The 22,127-nt window shown below is 46.9% G+C and overlaps 1 protein-coding gene across 1 annotated transcript; it reads right to left on the bottom strand.

The window, feature by feature from the left end:
• Window positions 1–104: 104 nt before the first annotated feature.
• LBHD2 (LBH domain containing 2) lies at window positions 105–21,850 on the bottom strand. The gene is made up of 5 exons (XM_077783950.2): window positions 21,689–21,850; window positions 12,432–12,531; window positions 8,342–8,432; window positions 4,441–4,642; window positions 105–3,352 (listed from the first exon to the last, which is right to left on the bottom strand). The coding sequence occupies exons 3-5, from the start codon at window positions 8,429–8,431 to the stop codon at window positions 3,276–3,278; spliced, it is 369 nt and encodes a 122-aa protein (XP_077640076.1). The 5' UTR covers window position 8,432; window positions 12,432–12,531; window positions 21,689–21,850; the 3' UTR covers window positions 105–3,275.
• Between the last annotated feature and the right edge of the window lie 277 nt (window positions 21,851–22,127).

The following is a 22,127-nucleotide window of genomic DNA, read 5'->3' as shown; positions in this document are numbered from 1 at the left end:
AAAGGCAGCCCTAGAGTGGGCTTCATTCCTTGTGTTAGTGGTAGGACACGACCACCACCTATAGCCCTTTCCATGTTTAAACAAAGACACTATGGATACACTGCTTCTTCCAATCAGTTCAGTATAGGCATTTAATAGGCTAAATGGTGTAATACATCTACAGGACATACATTAGTCAAGTATTATGTACAGGTGGCATTTTACAAAATTAGAAAGAACTGAAATAGAGCAAAGTTCAACAATGTCTTACTCCATAAAACTTCCTTTCTGCACTACATTAAATATCCTACAAGCTAGACTAGAAAAATATGACTGAATGTCTTTTTTTTTCTTTTTAGTTTCTACAAAGCTTTTAATCCAGAAAAAAATACAAAACAACTATTCAGTTTATTAGAGAGACAACACTTGCACACAGACAAAGTAAGTGGACATTCATAGACCTGCAAGTTGAATAAATAGGGTTTGTTTGTATAAAACAATTTTCTCTCTATCTTGCTTTCCTGTTTTAGGGCCTCTGGCCCATGGTCAGAAAAATAAAAATGGGAGGAGGAGTTTGGCTTTGCACGGTTCTTAAACTGAGGCCACACAGCTTTAGTAAAAAGCTTTAGTTTGAAGCAACCACTTCCATCAGGTAAAATACTTCAGGGAGCAGCACAAAAGAGGGGAGAGGAAAGAGAGGAGTAATTAGGCTGGAAGAAGAAAATCTGGGATTTCTATACCAGCTGCAGCTTTAAGTACAAGGATGAAAAAAAGTAGTGGTGCTTGCATGGCATTTTTTCAGGGTGTATATAGAATTTAGTTGCTTCTTTGGGAAACATATTTAGGGAAGTGCTATTGACCTCAGGTGGAAATAGGATAAGGGCCATCCAGAGCAGGAAGGGAGGGAGCGTCTGAAAGCAGATAGAGAGCACAGAAAATTGGGGGAAGTGTTTCAAACAACTGTTTTTCCTTTTATAAAGCAAAAAGCAAATTAAGTGATACATCTAACGTCATTCCTCACAGAGCCGGGCAGATACAGATTGGAAGGAAATCACACAGCTAAAAATATGTCGTCACTGCTGTTGTTTTCTCCCCAGAGCTTTGTAAAACTTCTTGACAGTCGATGCAAAAGCAGCATTTAAAGAGCAGCTCCCATCAGCCTGGATGCCTTGGCAGCACAGCTCTCCTCCTGCCACGCTGGGTCTAAGCTGAGGACCTCCCTCCCCTCACTGCCCCCGTGCCAACACGGGGCTTCAGCTTTGTTGGCTTTGTTGGCTTTACCAGAAAACTGTCACCAAGTGAAGGGAGTGACAGGGACAGCAGCCAGATTTAGGAAATGCTCTTGAAACCTTCAGTTAGTCTGGCAAATTTCGGTGCTCTGACCAGAACCCCACTCACCCAACAAAGTAATTCTAACAGTGTAGGCAAGAAAGTCTACATCAAGAAGGCAAAACAGATTGTTATGTAGATTGAGAGAGCAAAGTTTAACTTAAGTATCACATTATACTGTACTACACTGCTTATAAAAAGGGTCCTAGATCCCAAACACCCCAAATAATGAGCTATAGTTTTGTACATAAATTAATGTTGCTTTGAAGTAAAATAGTCTCTCTCCTTTGTAATAAACATTCATTGCACAGAATTAATTGTAAGTAAATATATTAAATTTGGTTACTAAGAAGGTAAAAACTTATTAATACATCTGGCCAGTAAATTTTAGCAACCATCACACAATTAAAAGTGGTTGTTAGTGTAAGTTATTACTGGAGAAAAGAAAGCACTTAGAAGTCAACTTAGGAGCTAATGCTGGAAAAAATTCTATTATTTCTCTCCACCTACAGCGAGCAGCTTCTTCTGGATGCAACATTAATTGGAAGTACAGACCCCATCCAGCCCTGCAGAGATGGAAAAAGCCATCTTTGCAGCTTCCAGGACACTCATCACTGACAGTCAAAGCCCTCTGAGTACAGGCAGTATCTACCCCCACCAGCCCATCCAGCGGGTTGTGTTCCCAGCTGAGATTGGTGTTCTCCTGGGACAGTGGGACGGAGTCTCTGGGAGGTCCCTGTGCAGGAAGGGACTCACTCCAGTCAAAATGACCCCCAAATTCCCAAGGAAAATCCACTGGAGGGCAGAGGTGTCCAGAGACAGCTTGTCCCACCATGAGCTCTGGGCTCCAGGAGGTGATGGTGCCACCAAGGCTGAGGGGGCCGTGCCACAGGTGAGGAGGGCATCCCTTGGCACACGTGTTCCTGCCAGCAGTGCCAGCTTGGCCAGGAGAGAGGCAGGTATTTATCCTTCCACCGTGCCCATTCCTGCTGGAGGTGGCTCAGGGGAAACCTGGAGCCAGGCAAACGCAGCACAGGTTTGGGATGGGCTATGGAGCTCCTGCCACCACCCAGCTCAGGGCAAGGGAGGAGCAGCTGCGGCTCTGCACCTGCGTTATACACCAACATACCAAAGCAGGAATGTCACAACGATCTGTTCACGAGGTGGGACAGAGCCAGCTCTGGGGGAAGCAGAAGCATCTCACCAGCTTTAAGGGCGAGAAGTGCACACCACGGCACGGCTGGGCCTGGCCTGAAGAGCGCACAAACAGCAGGATCCACCCCACCAGCCACCCCACGCCACAAATGCCGGCGGCCAGCTCATCGCCCCGGTAAGGTACAGCGAGAAAGCGCTTCCAAAAGGCATCAGCCTTTCTGAAAAGGCAGCTAAGGAAAGGCTGGTTCATCTGAATACGCACAGGTTAGCCAAAGGGAGAGAGCTGCTCTGGGCTGCCCCAGGGCGGCAGCCTGGAGGCAAACCTTGCCCTTGCGTCTCTATACAAAAGTTACAAAATCAACTGGTGACATTATATTACATCTATTGTCCGTAATATCACAGTGCTAGTTTTAAATGGCTAAAAATAAGAAAGTTTTTTAGATTTAAGACATTCCTCCTGTAGAAACGCAACCCCTTTGTCCTGATGTTGACGCCTGAAAGCAGCCTTTCTTGAAAAAGATAAAACCAAAGAAATGCACTAATTAAAATTAGGAGCATCTTTTCCTTGACAGCCTTATATTTCCCAACACATCCCATTGTTTCCCAAGGGGATATTAAACAAATATTATGAATCCCAGCCTGAAAATCAAAATGTTAGAAGACCAGTTCTAAAGCCCAGATGCTTCTTACCAGGTACTAACTAAATAAAACCCTTGCAGATTTAAATACAGATTACTTTGACATGTCTTCAGAGTGTGTTAGCTTTTCAACAACATTCACAATGAAGTTTCACTTCTGAGGCCATGGAGTTCCTACTCATTCTCTTCAGTTCTGCTTTCCAGAGTATCTGTACTGTCTTCCACTTCTTGAGCTGGGTGTGCTAAAGTATCTGCAAAGAAACAGCTCATCAGCACTTACTTCCCCATATAGGTGCAGCCTTTGTCTGATTACCTGCTCTACCTGGCATTTATTCTGTTAGGGTGATCAGACCTGATAAAGAAATCTTCTCTGCTTGCAAACCAGTAGTTAAACCTGGAGTAAGGAATTCTGAGTGCATCACAGTCTGACTTCACAGGGAACCTGAGACCTCAGGTAAGATATCAGTGAGATGAGGTGACCCCTATGGACAGCCACTGTCATGGGAAGGCTACCCAGTCTCAGAAGTCTGCTTAAACTGTCAGGCCTGAAGACATAATGAGTCTTAATCAAGGTACAAAACCAACAGAGAAACTACAATATATAACCTGGAAGTCAGGAAATAGATTTGGCTTGTATTTACTCTTGAATGATCAAACCCTGTGGTTATCACCACCCAGAAATGCCAACTGGAATAGCAGGTGATTTTACACGTCAAGACCTTTTGTCATCACCCCTTTGAAGGGGTGATGCTGCTGTGTCTGGGCGTTTGGGTGGCAAAAGCTGGTACACTGAAAGGGAAACCAGGTCACTCTATAAGAGAAAAGGACAGCACTGAGATGAGAAAAAAAAAAAGGAAATAAATAGGCCAGTTTCTCACTGGAGCACTTCCTGTGCAAGCTACACTTAGACAAGGTCTTACTTTTCCTGTATTTACCCCACAGTGACACTACTAGTCAGGGATACATATTGAGACTTCCTCCTGCACTGGGAGAGCACTCACTGGGACAGCAGGATGCTTTGAAAACATGCAGCTGTCAAACACTTCACTTCTAGGCTAGGAGACAGGGACAGATACATGCTACTGACCAGGATTACTGCTCCCCAGAGTGACCTGCTATTGTGCAGTGCGCTGGCTGCCTGTTGGCCATGTGAGTGGCTGATGCAGATGAAAACACCACTGCTCAAAAGCTACAACAAACTTTTCAGCACAATTTTCCTCCAGCACAGATATTTTCTGGGCACCTTCAAGTGTTTGTCTCGTTGTTAACTTCAGTGACAGCACTGTCTGAAACAGCTATTTTCCTATGGGGAACAAGGATGAAAATTACTTATTCAGACCTTCCAGATCCATCTGCTGCTGCTGTTGCTGGACACAGACTCTTTGGTCACCGTGAAGACCTTTGTCCTCCGCTGACTTGAGGTCCTCAGGAGGCCAGCGCAGCTCCCCGCTCTCCACCTCCCCGGACTCGGTGGGCTCCACCACAATCGAAGGCAGTCTTTTGGACAGCTTGGGGTACTTCTCACGTGAGTCTGGGAAGGCCTGGGGAGACATTTGGGGAATTACATCAAAGCTTTGTGCACGGATGTATATTCAGAGTAAGCAGAGTATGTCCTTTCTACATTTGACACGCACTCACATGTCCATTAAAAAATCCTCTCCCATCTGGTGCAGATCCACAGCCCTGCATAGGGAGGATTTCAAAGCCAGCTGAACCCAGCTCCTTGCTGGCCAAGTGTGGTGCAGAGAGGCTGTAGGTCTCAGCACACTCTCCCCTGCATGTGCTGCCCCTTCCTGAGCAAAGAACCCACTCTGCTTGCTGGGGAGTTGAGGAGATGATTGCCTTAACTCGTGTGATCCGACATGAGCAGTGAAAATGGAGACTTGGGAGACAACATTTGTTGTGCTGCCAAACACTCGTGCTTCAGTGCTGGTGGGGTTTTGGGACACCAAAGTCATTGCTGTAAGGCTAAGCTAAATGGCTGCTGCAGCCCTTCTGGCTGCTGTCCTGTCGCTCTGATCTGATATTCACGTTTTCTTGCAGTGATAGCTTATTAAGAAGCCACCATTGTGCAGAGCTATTTTGTGCAATGTGAAACACTATTTTATGATGCATTCATGCAAAACAGGTAGTCCCAGAGAACATCTTTGCACAGAGGACTGTGCCAGCTATTTATTTTGATTTGTCACATTGAAGCTGTAGATAAAACACTGCACAGTGGTTGGAGCTTGAAGCTGAACTAGGGCTTTTTAGTGAAGGATATTGTAACACGTAAAAGTGCTTTCCTGTTTTCAACATAGCTGGATCACTTAAATCTCTCAGGGTACTTTGTTTTGAATTGGTTTTTTTCTGGTGGATTGTTTCAGGGTGTTTTTGGAGGAAAAATTACTCCCGCAGCTCCAGGACATTACCATAAGAAACTCTGTTGTTGCTCCACTGAAACCTTTTCCCCTGGATCTTCCATATATCTGCACTAACAAGCTACAAATCTCTCCGTGCTAGCCGAGGTTTATTTTTATTTCATTTCATTGCATTTCATTTCTAACAATAAAATCAAGGTACATGTGAAGGGGCTGAACCAGGACTTGAGAGCAAGAATGATCCCAGTTTAACTTCAGAGGCTGCCACGGGTTTGCTGTGGGCTGGTGGGAACCTCCCCACACATCTGCAACCTGTTCACCATTGAACCAGGGTCTCTGCTTGATTGAGCCTGGCTGGTTGTGTGAGCCAGTCTCAGCACAGCTCCTGCTGTGAGCACAGGCAGAAATACAGAACATTGATAGGGGTCTGGGGGTGTCATAACCCATTGGAAGTTGTTTGCTCCATGGCTTTTTCAACCTTCCTCTACCTCAGCAGCTGTACTCCCTAAGAGCAGAGGGTTTAGTCGTCCCACTTGGCATCAGAGCTGGCATGGAGAGGCAAGACCTTGGGAAAGGCTGTGCATCTAGGGAGCAGCAAGCACATTTTTAACATTGCTGTACTGCCCATATCTGATTCCTGCAAATAGGGAAGGACAGTAAGCCTCATCCTCACACCCTTGCCCGCCATGGTAGTGTCACAGGGATTCAATATTTCTTGCAAATCTATACAAAGGCGAGAAATGTTGCGTATTAGTGTTATGAGACACAATTAGGAAAAAAAATTCTTTTGTGAGAAAGTGCCTTCAGTACAATTAGACCAAGTGAATCACTGAAGGCAAACACTTCTGACGCCACCCTGAGCTGCACCCACAGTTTATAACTCATCCTAACCAAGCAATGCTGCTTATGCTGCCTATCAGAAAAGAGCTGCCCAGATTCCCATTCCACAGACTTCTCCTGAGCTGTACATAATTTGGAAAGACATTTCCATGGCAGCTGTTTTGACTGGAAACCAAATATGAGACAAGGTCTCCTTGGGCAGGACAGGTCCACACACCCACTGAGCAGCAGCTCCCTCCTCTGCAGCCCCACTGTGGAGCCCAGCTCCCTCAGCCTCACAGCTCAGCTGTCAGAAAATAGCCATAAAACTGTGGGCAAATTGCTGTATTTTCTCCCATGGCTGCACAGGAGGTGACAGTGACCTCTTCTCCAGATATTGTGCAGCATGCTGGGGTGGCAGAGGGCTGCATGACAGCCACCCATCCCCAAGGCTGCTGGCAACTCCTGCATGGGCGATGCAATACAACAAAAATTCTGCTTTTTCATCTGCTTTCTGAATCCTGAGGAAATGACATGGAGAGATCTAAAAATGGACCGAGAAGTGATTATTACAGCTGCAATAAAATTTAGGAAAGGCACCTGTGTGGCCTCAGCTGTGGCTATTTTTGTTTGTGTCATTCTCATATGGTCTTTTCTCACATCAACCACATAATTTTTTTTTCCACCAGAGCCCAGTATTTACCATGTCCCTCCAGGAATGAGTCAGGACTGGCAGGAAGCAGAGCTGCCTGTTGGGCCTTGCTGTGTTTTTCTGCAGAAGCTGGAGTGTGTGATGAGTGGGCAGGAGACTGCAGGAAAAGAAGGACCGGTCTCCTGGACCTTGGAGTGCTTGGAAGTTGCTGGAAGGAACTTAGTTTTCCCACTGAGTCACTGACTTTGTGCTACATCTCATTTCTTTTTTTTTTTTTTTTTTTTTTTTTTTGCCTCAGGTGGCTATCACTGAAATGTGGATGGTAACACCTTCTCCTAGAGGGAAAAGGTAAAGGAGCTGGGGGAAAACGCTGGGGCATATGATCAGAGACACCACAGAGCAGCCCTGCATACACAGGTGAAATCAGGGACAGAGTTTGGCCAGCATACACTAATACAACACTGAAAACCTGGAACTTGCTGAAGAAGAGGAAAAATATTGAAAACATGCTCCTTGAGTGACCAGCATCCATCCTGTGCAGCCTCTGAGGCATGGGAAAGCCCGTGTGCTCTTTAAATGCACAAAACCTTTCACTACACAAACAAGTGATTTGCAAATTTCTGTTCTGACTTCCCTGGCTTCCAAATGCTAGATTTGCACCTGGACAAGCTGCTCCTAGAGTAGCTCTGAGTCTGCTTCCAATGTTACACCTTGTGTTGAGAGGCAGCTCAGGTCCACCTGGACACAAGATGTGGTTTGTCCCTGGTAGTGACACAGAGTCACGAGCACAGCCACAGAGCACAAATGTGATGTGGGGGCTGCCACAGGGGGGGCCTGGGACATCGTGATCCCTCCTGCTGCAATGAGCAGCACGGGTGGGTGTTTGAGGGGGTGTGTGGAACTGCCTGGGGACAGAAAATGCTCCTGCACCTGCCAACAAATGGCCCTGACCAGTGGTGCTGCTATGGTGCCACAGCCATTTCTGTGGATTAGCCAATCATTACAAATGGTCTCTGATCTAAAAAGGGAGCTCCCTCTGAGCCTGAGGAAACTCAGTTCGTTTCAAGGGTGGCTGTATAAAAGCTTGGCACAGTACTGGCTGGATGCCTCCATTGCACAGTAGCTGCTCAGATCTGAACTCTTGGTGACAAACAGCCTCTGTGCCTGCATCCCTGCAGGAAATGGGCAGTGCTGTCACTGTGCCCTGCAGACCTGGCACCCCACTAAACACTTCAGCCAAACTCTTAACTTTTAATAATAGAACCTGAGCAGGATCAAACGTATTTCAGGGCTTGTTCTTCTGGCAGCAGTGCTCTGCAATTCAACACCTACCCTACAGACAGTTCTTGGCTGCATTAAATCACTTTTGACAAACAACTCAGGACACTTCTCAGTTCTGCTGAGGTTACCTGGCTTGAGGGGCCTCCCTCCTCCTCAGGAGTCTGGCTGAGAGCGAATTCCTCCATCACTGGCTCCCGGGTGTTCATCACCTCTGTCATGCTGTGAATATTAAAAGAGAATGGGACACCTCAGCTCTGAGCTTTGGCTCCACAGCTAATTTAACAAAAAGTATTGGCTTCTCATATTGGTTAGAATAATTATGTTACACTGTCCTGCCTGAATAGTCAAAAAAAATATTTCCTTGGCCTCCAAGCTAACTGTTACTGCTGCATGTTGTGATGCTGAACAGGGCATCAACCCCAGCTGCCCCTGGAACAGCAGAGAGGACCCCCACAGAGTCACAGAGGCATCAGCTGGAAACTGGAGTCCTCCAATGTTATCAGCAATTAGTTTATTACTGATATATGAGCTCAGAAATTGCATCTGTCTACCAAAAAAGTTACTGGTAGAAATATCAGCCTTGAATTAAATTCTTATTCTGATTCTTTGTAATGTCTTCAATATTTGCTCTTCCAGATGTCTCTTCCATTTAGTCATGAGCCAGCACTTCTTTTTAAGCTGTTAATTCCAGACACACCAGCTGTATTGATGTCTAAGAACCAGATTTTCAGCATCTTTACTTGCCTGAGTGTTTGGAGAGGTGCTGAGTGGGACTTCCAAATGCATCAAGGACTGTTTGGCACCTAAATCTCATTTCAATCAGGGGCTTAGGAACCTAAGGTGCTTATGTGCCCAGGGAGCATCACCCTGTTCCGCCTGGCAGCCCAGGCCCCGCAGCTGGCCCGGCTCTGCGGGGCATGGCAGCATTCCAGAGCAGAGACAGAGCCTCGCTGCAGAGAGCAGCCCAGCCCGTGGCCGGGCAGCTGCACGTCTCCGTGGCACTGGGATTTTCCTCACATCTGCCATTTATAAATACAGCATTCCACGGAAAAATCGGAGCATGCCTCAAATCTCCAGGATGCATATTAGGCTTGTAGGAGCAAAAAGAGCTACTCCAAGCTGAAGGGGCCACGTTCATTTCAAATGTTAATTCATCAGCCCTGGAGAGATTTTGGCATGGGGCTTTCGCTCTCTTTAGCTGGCATTCATCAGGTAGTGCAGTTAGAGGCTGCTGGAGCCTCCTGCAGCATGCAGAATGTAGGCATCATCCATCAGGCTGCCCTGCCACCTGCCACAGCAAACACTCCTTTAGGCACGACTAAATGCTGCCATTAATTCTGGTCCTGCTGCACACACAAAAGCCTTCTTTGTAATGGCTGAGAAATGCCAACTAAAACATCTTAAGGATAACTTGCTTCAGGCTTACATTACCAATTACTGGACAGAACTAAATTTTACAATATCTACAATTACTATGAAACCCTTCACAATGAATTTAATTAGCTGTAGCACAGAGCAGCATGATAATGCAGAGACTTTCACTCCCACTGCATCACATTTAAGAAAAAGCAAGGCAGAACCATGGGACACTTGAGCTCAGCTGTGGACCAGGACCCAAGGCTGTAGACATTCATCAGCATAGGGAAAAGCCCTGAAAGGTCTGCCTGGGACCCAACCAACACTGAATTAATTCACACACTTCCTGGTACATGTACAGCGCAGGAAAGCAGAACCAGGCTCTGAAACCCAGCAAAAAGCTGAACCAGACCCTTGATCTGAGCACCCTGAAGCTTACACAGCCTGAATCCTCCCAGAGCAATGGCACAGTAGAAGAGGGACAAATTCTGCCTGTTAGGAAGATGGTTTTGAGCTCCCAGCCCTTGCCTGGACCTGTACCACTCCCCAGGCACAGCACAAACCACCCAGTCAGTAAAATGCATAGGTTTTCTGGACATATGTTTTTATTCCTGCAGCATCCAGTAGGCCATACCACTGGGCACCTATGGACAACATTCCATTCCTGCCTTTTTCCCCACTCTGGATCTAGTCTCTTCCTTGTTCCCAGAGGGGCCTTTTCAGCCCTCCTGCTGCCCCTCTGGGAATGACCACACTAGGCAATAGCAGACCATGCTCTCCCAGCCCAGCTCTTTGGGAAGAGCTGTTCTGCAGGGCTTTCACACCCTGTGTTAGCCAGACCCAGCTGTGAGCCTGGAGGAGCTCTGGGCCCACCACTCTGGGCATGCCCAGGATGAGCATCCTTCTCTTGGCATTCTTTCTGGCGTTGGGCACCCTAAGCCCAGCTGTCCTGGATTGCAGGGAAAAGGAAATGAGAAAGTGTGTGTCTAGATGGAAATAATCTTGGAGGCTTTGTGTGGGTCAGTATTTATGAAGTCTTAGTCTTGGCAACCACAGAAAAGCCATGCCCCACTGCTGTGTGTCCTGGGGGTTGGTCCCTGCTAGCCAGCAGCAGACTCCTGCAGTCACTCATAGCTGGCTGGTTTATTTTAGCAGCCATTCAATACATTGCAAACGTTTAAATATTTCTCTGTCCTCATTCCATGGGAAATTAGAATGAACACATGAACTGTCAAATGTGTCATATGAGCTCAAAGATGTTAAGACCTCACGAAATTCTCTTATTGAGCAATAATGGGCTTTGTGCTTCCCTAAGACCACATTATATCCTGCAGATTATTTGTAAATGACAAAGACAAATGATTTGGGCTAGAAAAATGGTGACAGTCCTGCCAGTGTTACAACAGATGCCTCAGTGAATCAGCTCCCAAGCTGTTGAAGCCCAGGCCATTTCAGAAAATCTGTGCAACTTAAGGCTTTGATTGAATAGGACAGCAGAAGTGATTGTACTTGATGTGTTTCAGAATAGAACATGGGACCATGCAATTGGCAAAATAATTAGGCTTTAACTGGCATAGATTAATTATTCCCAGTCTTCACTTTGAAACAGTGAAGGAAAGCAGAAGAATCTATATGGGCTGTGAAAGCAGTGATGTTTCTGACAAGCTTAACTAGGTCTTTAACAGGAAACATAACTAGATGTAAAATAATTGAGAATGCCACTGCATATTAGCTCACTGAAACTTCAAAATCACCTGTAGGACATTGCCGAGTTGTTTATAAAACCATATAATCTGAACAACAGGTTTGGTGGTGCTGCTTAGGGCTTTTCAAACTGTGATAAGATTTATGCACAGGACAATTTTTTACTTTTTAGCAAGTGATGATGAAAATATTAAGCCACTTTTAGCGCTGCTTTTACGTGACATGTACTGACTGACATACAACAGAAAAGTGGCTGATACAAACAATTATAAGAACTACATCTCTTTAATTCAGTCTTGCATTCATTTTATGTAAGGTAGGTGCTGGTATCACCAATGACATACAGTAGCCATAGTGATGCAAAACAAGGCAATAAATAGCATTTACAAACAAAGGATAAATTCTGTTCTGGTGGATGAGTCATCTACTCTGAACCTTAAAATTCTTGTGTCAGTGAATTAAGAGATACATTACTTCCCCTAGTTTTAATTAAACACAAATATACCAGTGGGGAAGCAGGGGGAAGTGAAATCTGTTCTTGCATTTCTGTGAGAAAACTACATTTAGAGACTATCTTAAATGCAGTGCTAAAGTGCTACAGTCCCAGGACCACACTATACTGATCTTTTTTCCAGAGGCATGGAGCAAAAGCACAGATCACTTTCTGCTGCTTGTGATGGCACTAGCAAGGTCAGTAACATACAGAGCAATATATAGCCTGACAAGTGCTAAACCACCTCCCATGGGAAAGGCCTCAGAAACAATGCACACACTTTTATTTTAGGTTTTGAACAGAGGGCAAAACTGACCTGTGAAATTCATGGGGAAAAAAACAGTATCTGAATGCAGACCAGCTCCAGGACTCAAAAATGTGCAGCACTTATGGAAAATAGGCAACAGATGTGATGTAATGAAGTATTTCCTAAAGGACAGGGGCACAGCCACGTTGTACAGGACAAGCTGAGCCATGGTTAGGAAGAGCTGTTACCTGAAACACGGATCAGTCTGGGGGATTCTCAGACATGCAGCGAACTGAGGCTTGATCCTGCTCTCACCTCCCCAGCCAGGACAGGCAGCAAAGGGGATGCCAGCCAGAGCATGAGGCTCTGTGGAGGATAAGCAGCAAGCACAGGGCAATGAGAGAAGAGAGCACCTTACCTTCAATCACATCAACGCGTGGCACTTCCCGAACCTCCTCGCTGCCGGCGTCTGCGCCGCTGATGAGTGTCCTGCAAACTCAGCCAAATCCTAGAAGTGCCTGCAAGAGACCGTACAGCAGAGTCAGAGCTTGTGACCAAAGGGACAACGCTGGCAGGCACTGGTGTGAAAGAGTTCTGCTGAAAGTTTGCTGCAGAAACTCCCGCTGTGAACTCCCGCATCTTTTTCTGTGCGAGGTGGGATTTCATCTTCACAGAGCACCTTATGAATTACTGAGGCAATTAATGTACCAAAGCCAGCTAAAGCTAACTGAAACACCTCACAATGTGACTCTTTGTGATGCTAAACCTTATTCCTTAGCGTGAGTTACACACAAACTGCTGAAACTGGGACACTCTGAAATCCTCCCATATAGAAATTGTATTGATAGTTGGAAAATTGGAAAATAAAAAATGTATTCCCTTATTTGGCAGGATCAGTTTGTTTAGTGAGAGACAGTTCTATTGATCAATACACAAAGAAGACAACATATACTCAAAGAAGGATCCTTTAACATTGCATTACTGCACAATTCTTTTGGAAGTCACAGGGGAAGTGATTTTTTGAAAGATCTACTCCAATTTGAAGGTAATATGTTGACTGGTATCAAGACAGGGAGCCTGCTGAGCAGGGGTGAGGATCCCACCATTTCAAAGTGTGAATCACTGATTTCTGATGACTTTTCTGTCAGAAAGCCTTAGCTGATGAGCCTCAGGAGTTACAGTGCGTAAATATAGTCAGTATCTAGGCCAGAGATGATTTTCTGAGAAATTTGTTTAGCTCTACAGCTTTCCAAATATATATTCATGCCAGCCACAGCTATTTCTTGGATGGGAAAATGGTGTTTTCAATGAAGTGAATGGCACTAGTATATATATTTTATATCCTCCAGTGGTTTGGATTCCAGCCCAAATGATTAAACAAATCTACCTGCTCTGGAAGCCTTCTTACCAAGATTTATTACACTGGATTAACTGCACACTGATTTTATTCAAAAACGGTGACAGAGGGAAGATTGTGCATTGCATTCTGGAGTTTCTTCTCGTGCCACAGGCCATGCTTATTGAAAATTAGGGAAGCAGGAAATCACTTCTCTATCCCCAGGATTCAATTCAGAAGGTTTAATTCTTGTCTGGCAATTCTCCTCCTAACCAATGACCAAACCAACATCAGGGAACCTAATGTTTTGTCCCTTAAAAGTCATGACTACACTCAATGCTTGTCTCTTATAAGAACAAGGGAGCATCTGATACCATGCTATCCAATGCTCTGGGAGGGAGATTTTTATCCCACTACCCCTTACAAAGCCGCTATTAAACCAATGAAAATTCAGGTTGAATTTGTCTGCCTTCAATGTCTCCTTCAGAAAAGACTGGATGTAATAAGAACAATTATTACACAGAGTAATTATTAGACTGCCAATGTAATGTGGCAAAAGGGTGTAAGAGATAAGGAATCAGGCACCACATGGTCACTGGTTGGAATCCAAGCCAGACCACTTTCTATGCAGAGTTATCTTCAGATGACTGGTTAGTGTATACAAGGACCCATGCAGTACTGAGTTCATTAAACCCACACCCATTGCTCTCCAGTCTCAGCAGAGGACTTCTGCATTTAACTGACCCAAGCCAAACCCCCTCCCTGGTGTTTTGGGCAACTCTGTCCTATGGTGCATGCAGTGTTGGACAGAGGATGTCAGCTCCTGCTGCTCAGCTACTTGAAACCTGTAATAAAAAAAAATCACTTCAGGACCACGGCATGGAAAATCTCCCTCCTCCCAGTATCACAGCCATATTTCAAAACAGAAAATCTTCTTCCCACTCAAGACTGTTGTAGAGTTCAGTGTTTCCAGTGTACAGAACTACCAAAGAGAAAATACTCACTTTACATGCCTAATAGCTGTGATTACCTTCTGTGGCTGACAACAGAGGAAACATGAACTAAACCCCTTCCTTCTGTGATACTGCCTAATCTTTTAGAAACAAGGCACAGCTACTGAGACCATGCAAAGAGCTTTTACTGCAGTGGAAACATCTGGGAATTACCCAAGCAAAGCCTTTCTCTGGTTATCTCCTCTTGTCCCTTACTTTTATCCACCTTTGCTGCTTTCCAGCCTGAAGCTCATTTGCTCAGTGCACCCTCTTCCAACCCACCCATCTTCTGCTGCCAGAGTAACTTGCCCTCCTTTGCCTCAGCCTGATAACCAGCTTCTTCTCTGGCTACAGGAGCACCAACACAGCTGTACTGTCATTAACAGGAACCAAATCGAGCCTCAAGTCTCCCAGACCAGTGGTGCTGCCTTGGCCACACCTCACTGGGGCTTGCAGAGCCTGGCTATACCTCCCAGCAAAGAGCAATTAATTTAGGTGTTGCTTCAGTGAGCTGGTCATGTCTTGCCTCTTTAGGAGCCATAGCATCAAGCAAGGAAATCCTGATATTTCCCAAGTTTTTTCACTAGTGAGACCAAGGAATGCTTCAGTGGTGGCCCCTTTGCCCAGACCAAGGGCCTCAGCTCACACAAGGGGATGAATCTCCACCTGTGCTGGTGGCATGGGTCATAGGCTCAGGCACTGCAAGGCGCTCTCTGGGCTCCTCTCCCACATTGGAAAGCATCTGGAACAAACTGCATTTTTGGAGCTTCTACAACCTGAGGACACAGCCTGTCCCAGTGAGGTGGTCTCACCACCCACAGGAGAGCAACAGGCGCCAGAGCAGATGTGGGATATTGGGCAGCAGCTCTGGTCAGCTGCAGCGTATGGGAAGCCCAGCCTGGCTGTCTCTTCTGAGTCTGCTCTCCATGGAGGCAGAGGATTCCACCAGGCACTCCAGCAGCAGAGTCCTCTCCTTGGGATAAATCCACTGTGAATTGCAAAGTAGATGTTTTTAAAGTGTGCTTTATTGGGCAAAACAGAAACAGGAACTGGGCCACAGGCTGCAATCCTAGCAGCCCACTTGATAAAGGAGCATGTTTCAGAGGCTCCGAGCCCCAAACATTTCTCCCACAGGCAGCAGCACTTCCAAAATCAGGGCACTTCTATTTAAAGATTCCTCCTACTCTGGAAACATCTCCCCTTCTCCCTTGAGCTGTGCCACTGCTGGAGAGAAATGGGTGGCAAAGTGAGACCTGACCTCAGGATGCCAGGACTGTTGCTAGATTAGCAGGGACTGCAGGATACCCTCTTCCCTTCCCAGGCTTCCCAAAGCAATCATTTCCCACTGAGTACTCATGGAAATATTATGCTAACAGCCTAACAATACCACATTGAAGGTTCACCTTCTAACAAGTGTAGACAGGAGGCAGAAACTGGCCTTGAACCACGGCTACACTTGCAAATCTATCATTTTTCTGGCATGGCAGAAACAGGAGCCCTCCCCTCCTTATTTCAATGGGTCAATCCCAAGGGCTTTTCCAGCCCTGTACTTAACTTGTGCTGGATAGACACCCCCAAGGTGGCTCTGCAGCTCAGCCTTGTGCTGCCAGGATGGAGCTGCGGGTGCAGTTGCAGCACCCACGCGGCTCCCACCGATTCAGACACCACCACAAACAAAGCTCAGCCTTGGTCCAACCCCACCTCCTGGATAAATGCAAACTTTTCTTCATTCAAGGACTCGAGCCTTTGTGTGTGCTACAAAAAGAAACCCCTGCTATTGATTACAGGGAAAATTGGGGCAGGCGGTGCATAAGAATGGCTTGAGGTGGAAGAAGCAATGTTCTGCTGCTTTTGTTTTGCAGAGTGGAAAACTTTGATGGGTCACAGAAAACCCTGCTCAGCAAGTCCCAATACGCAAACAGGTCAAAGGAGGTTTTTCCACCCAGAAGAAGAAAGAGTGCCTTATTCAGGCCAGTGTGCTGCAGCAGAACAGGCTGTGAGTTCAGCCAAGGTGGAGGAGTGGGTGCTCTATGACAGAGCTACAGTTGTGGTGGTGGATGAAGCCATGAAGGGGCTGCTCACATGGTACAAGAAGGTGCATGTCCCTGCAAGGAATGTCAGTTGGCATTTTCCATGGCCAGGTGCTTCTGTAGATCCAATTCCTCCATATCTCAGTCTTTTGCTAGTCCCAGGAGGATGGAACTATAGCTGAGAACCACACTGGTGGCCTGGGCCATCCACAGGCAGGACCATGCCCAGTACTCTACCGGGGGTGACACAGTGACTTCAGCATCTCGGTACAACCCAGAACACACACATCAGTGACACCCCACAGCCTTGTTTCCCTGACTGCAACTCAGCTCAGCTTTTGGATACTGCAGGTAGGAACTTGGACAGAGTCTTTGTTTTCCCTGGTTGCACATTTGTAATGACTGCACTTTATGAAAGTGTTGTGGATTCCACGGGACTAGCAAAATGTAAATCACCGCATGGACCGAAGAAGATAAATGTATGAACTCCTATTTAAACCTCCCACTTCTTTTTGGATGCAAATCTCTTTCCTAAGCAACTGAGAAAAGTGTGATATGTGTCAGAGTCTGGAGATTAGAGATCTGTTCTGTTCCCTCGTTTCAGAAGCTCTTGTCTTCGGCCACCCACGCAGTACTTGAGTTCTGCTCTCCGCAGGCCAAAGCTGCCTTCCTCTCCTCGGCAGCGTGTGCTCCACAGAAGATGTCGATCTCTCTCAGGAAGCAGCGAGATGAAACGGCTCTCGAAGTGGAGGAGCTGAGGCATTTCAGCATGAGACACAGCACGTAGTTTGGGAGAGAGAAAAGGGGTAGGAGGCTGCTATTTCCAGACCGTGCTGCCTCTCACCGCTAACTTTGTGGCAAGCTGCAGTTTTTACTGTTCCTGCTCCAAAGAAACTACTGGAGTAAGTATCACCCTCGGGAATTTCTCAGACACTCATCTGTGGACTCCCAACACTACAAAACACAGGCTTGTAAAGGGTCAGTGCTGGCAGATGACTCTAACTCAGCCTCCTCAACTCCTGGTGTTGCACAATCAGCCACTGTCCTGACATCCCTGGATCCTGGAGTGCCATGGCTATATACAAACCTCAACTTCCAGTTTGTTGTTGCTACCCAAGTTCCTGCTGGCCTTCTTGGCAAAAAAGAGCTAAAACCTAGATTCATAAATGGTCAACAAAGAAGTAAAAAGAACTAAAATGTTCCTGTGTTTAACTATCATACTTTTTAAAGCAAACTCATGATTTGGGGATGATTCAACTCAAAGTTTTTTCAAATTATTTTTGCTATGCTGCTTGCTATGGGTGCTTCCTTTTGGTGGATTCTTCCTTTTGCTTTTTATTTTCTCCTGGATGCTTTAAAGCAGTTAATTTATTTCAGCTCTTTGATCTCAGCACTACCTGAGCTTCCTCATGGAAGATGCCACAAGGGATAGGTACGGCAGGAGGGGGTGGAGGGGCAGCCAGGCAGGATGCTTGGAGATAGGGAAGAAGAGCAGCCAGCCAGGAAACATGTGTAGAGCAGTGGAGGGAGGAAGAAGTAGAGCAGATGGGAAGAATGACTAAGCCAGCTCCTCTGAATGCTGGTAGACCTCAATATCGTGGAAATCTCCCCAAAGCCCTCATGGAACTGTTTGCCAAGAGAAAGTTTGGATTTATTTTTTTAACATCAGATTCGGCAGCTAATTGATGTGAGAGGAACTCATTAGGAAAACACCCCATCAAAATTAGAGATAAGCTTCAACAAGCTGCTAAATGTTTTAGAGGTATCTCTTCTGGTTCTTGCTGTGCAAATACTGTCATCTGAGAACTTGCTTTTGGGATGAGAAACATCTGTATTGAGCAGAGTGATTTTGCATAAGCTTTAATTTCCCATAACCTTACAAAGCCAGCACCTTACAAATAACTATATTGTTCATTTTAACTCAGAGCAACCCTTACTAAAGGCTTTTAGAAGGAAATGGTTTTGGGATCAGCTCTAGAAGATGATGATTCTCTCATCCCTAGTATTTTACACCATAATTGTTCCTCACCTTGCAGCACCCATGGGAATCAGTGACAGATTAAAACTGGCTTTCTATGCTTCTTTCTACCATTCCCTAGGTATTTTTGCATAGTTCTGAATTCAAGCAAGGGAAAAACATCTTAGAGCATCAACATAGAGTACATGATTCTCAGATGGAAATGTCATGGGAAATGGGTTGCAAAATGTTTGATGTCTCTTTGCCACCACGAAAAAAATACTCTGGATAGTCTATCACTGGGCTCATTTCTAGGCAACACAGTAGGGTAAGAGGTTAGGTGAAGTCAGATAGAAAAGTATTTACTTAAAAGAAAAATTAGTTATTTCCTAGTAACTTTGGGGAAATTAGAATACAGCGCTATCAGTGTTATAACATGATATAATATTGAGCATTTAACAGAGAATTTGGTAAGGCAAACAAAGCAAAAGTGGTAAGATTTTATTAAAAAAAGCAAACAAAAACCCACCAGAGACTCCTAAGAGAACAAAGACAATGAAGTGGCTATTAATATTTGTTCTTGGCAATTAACAGCACAACCACAGGTGTCCCAATATCACAACCTAACACCAGCAATGCAGCTGGTTTTGTCCATGAATTAAAACTCCATCATCTCAATTGAATTTCCAAGCATGGGAAGCTGCCCTAGCCCAAGATGGAGGATACGAGAACACTATGTTTTACCACAGTAAGAATGGGGGAGATGGAGGGTGAGGACAACACACAGCTAAAAATAAGGAAATCACTAAAAAACAAAATATTCAGTGTGCCTTTTTTTAATTAGTCATTAACACTGAAAGCAGATATTGTATTAACAAGGCTGTAAGTCTTCCTGCCAACCAATTAACATTCACCTTCTGGATCTACAGATCTAAGTATTTGCACAGAGGCAGTTTATGTGTGTGCATGTCAGAGACTGAACTCAGCTAAAAATTTGGGTACAGCTTACACAAGCTGCAGTGGTCTCAACGGAAGAGCTGGACTTGGACTATTTTCTCCTAGTCCTGGGAGATCTGGGCACTAGGGGGTAGAACACTGTGGGATCAGTCAATGCGTGCTGATGAGAGAAGGGGATTATCCTGCTGGACCACAGCTTCTTCCAGCACTGGCATCTCCTGTGCAGGGGACTGGTCATGCGCTCTCCAAACCAAGAAGGAGAGGTGGTCCCAGACCCTGAGGACTTGCAGTCAAAGAGGGAGAAAGACTGAGATAAGATTTTAAGGACCTGTTGGTATCAGTCAGTCTACTTCATTCTAGCTGGATGTTATTGGTTGGCAGCTTTCCTGGGGTTTGCAATAAAGCCTTCCCTTGAAGGCTGAAAATTCATGAAATTTATTATTTTACAGAATTTTCCAAAGAATGTGCATGTTTAAGAAGGAAAACGACATGCTGTTGCTGAGGCAGATACTGGTCTCCTTGAAGTCCTGGCAGAGCTCTTCCTACCTTGATGGCATAAGATCAAGGCTTCTAACTTGACCAAGTTCTCCTAAACTAAATGGTTAAATGGGCTCAAACACAGAGGCATAATTTCAGAAATTAAAGAGAGAGAGCAATTCAGGATTCAATCATTTCAGAAATGAGAGAGAGCCTGTGACACTCTGGGGTTGATACCTGATCTATGTAAAAGCCTGTTGCTTAATACAAAGAGATCATTGTGAGAAGGGAGAGAAAGTAGTAACTATATTGGCACATTATTTCTTCTGCTAAAGCAATGTATGAAAGACGTTGGAGGAAATTCCACCTGATTGACAAATTGTCAGGCTAGAATGGGAAAGCGACAAAACCAGGTCAAGTTATTCTTTGTTTGCTTGTTTTCTCTTTGTAATCATAACGTTGACTCTGAAAACATGTTTTTTAAATGGCGTATTAATTATCGAAATCCTGAGCTGTGAGCTGGATTCTTTTCTGAGCAAAAAATTTGTTGCTCATTAGAACTAGAGAAGGAAAACACTGGCTTGAGCCTAGTTGTGCGTAGGCAGAATTTCCCCGCTTCACCTTCCTTCACAGGCTACTCATAAGGAGGCATTGTGCTGTGAGCCAGGCAGGCTACAGGCAGGTGTGAACACCAACCCTGGATGCTTCAGTAAGATGTGAACCCACAGCCAGGAGGACTTCACTGCTGTACTGACTGTACAACTGCAGTCAAGATCTCAGTCAGGAAAAGACTAATGGAAACAAATTTCTCTCTATTGCTCATTGTGGCTGGAGGGGTTAATGCTACATCCAGGCTAACCCAACTCCCCTCCACGACTGTAGCCATATTCAGAGATGCACAAACACGGCTCTGTCCCAGATGAAAAGAAAATTTCTGTGGCATGTTCATTTGGCAGATGGAAAATACTCTCACCCCTTGCTCTGAGTGAAACATAGTCCTCATTTACAGAGCAAAGTAGGTTCTTTCATTCTCTAAAAGTAATCGTATGTGTGGTATTTGCTACCTGATGGGAAACATAGCATTTCAGTGTTCAGTTCAGTTCAGCTGCAAGCAAAAGCATCGTCTTGAACTTGTGCTTTGTTAGTCGCTTCCTCGCCTCAAAAGTTGTCTTGGGGGAAAAAAAGGGTATAAACAAATAGCTGAGGCGATCGCAGCCCACAAACCAGCAACTGCCTCAGCGCTGTGCTCATTCATCAGGATTCCTTCACACAGCGCTTTCGGCTGCCGAACGAGTTGGGTGGTGCTCTTTTAAACGAGAACCCCTTTCTCAGTGAATTCTCCGTAACACGCTTCACTCGACCACGCAGGCATGTGGAGAAACAAGCCGCGGCAGAGGGGCGCGTTCCGCCTCTCCCTCTTCCCCCGTTACCCGCAGCCTCCGTGGGACTGGAGCGCTTCTCCGGCTCCGCGCTCCCCGCTGCCGACCCGCCCCGCACGGCTCCGCAGCGCTGCCACCCGCGGCACAGCGCTCGGGGACTCCCGAGCCCCGCACAGACCCGACCGCACCGCACCGACCCGCACGGCACCGCACTGACCCGCACACACCCGACCCGCACGGCACCGACCCGACCGCACCGACCCGCACGGCATCGCACTGACCCGCACGGCACCGACCTGCACACACCCGACCCGCACACACGGACTCGCACACACCCGTGCCGTACGGCACTGATCCGCACACTCCCGAATCGCCGCCCCTGCGCCCAGCTCCGCTCGCCGGCTCCGCCACGGGCGCGCTGCCCGGGTCCCGGGGAGCTCCTCCCGGCCGCCGCGGAGCTGCGAGCGGGGCACTCACAGGTGGCAGCTCTCCCCCTCTCCGCAACCCCCGAGCCCTGCGGAGACCCTCCGCCCCCCGCCCGGCTCACCGGCGCGGCAGGCGAGGCAAGGCAGGCGGCAGCCGCCCGCCGCCCATGCACGGCGGCAGAGGGGAGCCGGCAGCTCCGTCAGCGCGTCCGCATCCTCCCGGGCCGGGCGCTGGCACCGCCGCCGCGGCACCTCCCCGCCCGCAGACCGGCCCCGCCGCCGCCAGCGCGGGGAAACCACTCCCCCGGCAGCGCCGGCGGGGCGGCGCGCAGACCCCGCCCGGCCCGGCCCGGCCCGGCCCGGCAGCCCCGCGGGGAGGGGGCACTTTCCGCGGGCACGTGTGGGACCGCACGGCCTCACCCAGCCCCGATCCCCGCACGGTGCTGGTGGCACACAGCGCACCAGGCGCGGGACGGAGGTGCCGCAGGGGTCACTCTCCCGGAGCAGTTCCCCCTCTCCCCTTGCTTTGCTCACGGGTATCCCGAGCCCGTCCTGCAGCAG

Source organism: Lonchura striata, chromosome 5 (genome assembly GCF_050655825.1).
Source record: "Lonchura striata isolate lonStrDom1 chromosome 5, ASM5065582v1, whole genome shotgun sequence".
Taxonomy (NCBI): Eukaryota; Metazoa; Chordata; class Aves; order Passeriformes; family Estrildidae; genus Lonchura; species Lonchura striata.
The sequence above is the reverse complement of the archived record's forward strand: the minus strand, read 5'-3'. Positions and strand labels throughout refer to the sequence as shown.

Coding starts and splice junctions, on each gene's coding strand:
- LBHD2 (XM_077783950.2), bottom strand. CDS start 8,431: ATGACAGAGGTGATGAACACCCGGGAGCCAGTGATGGAGGAATTCGCT. Junction 4,643..8,341: donor AGGGAGGCCCCTCAAGCCAG/GTAACCTCAGCA, acceptor ATGTCTCCCCAG/GCCTTCCCAGACTCACGTGA. Junction 3,353..4,440: donor GCAGCAGATGGATCTGGAAG/GTCTGAATAAGT, acceptor GTTTCTTTGCAG/ATACTTTAGCACACCCAGCT.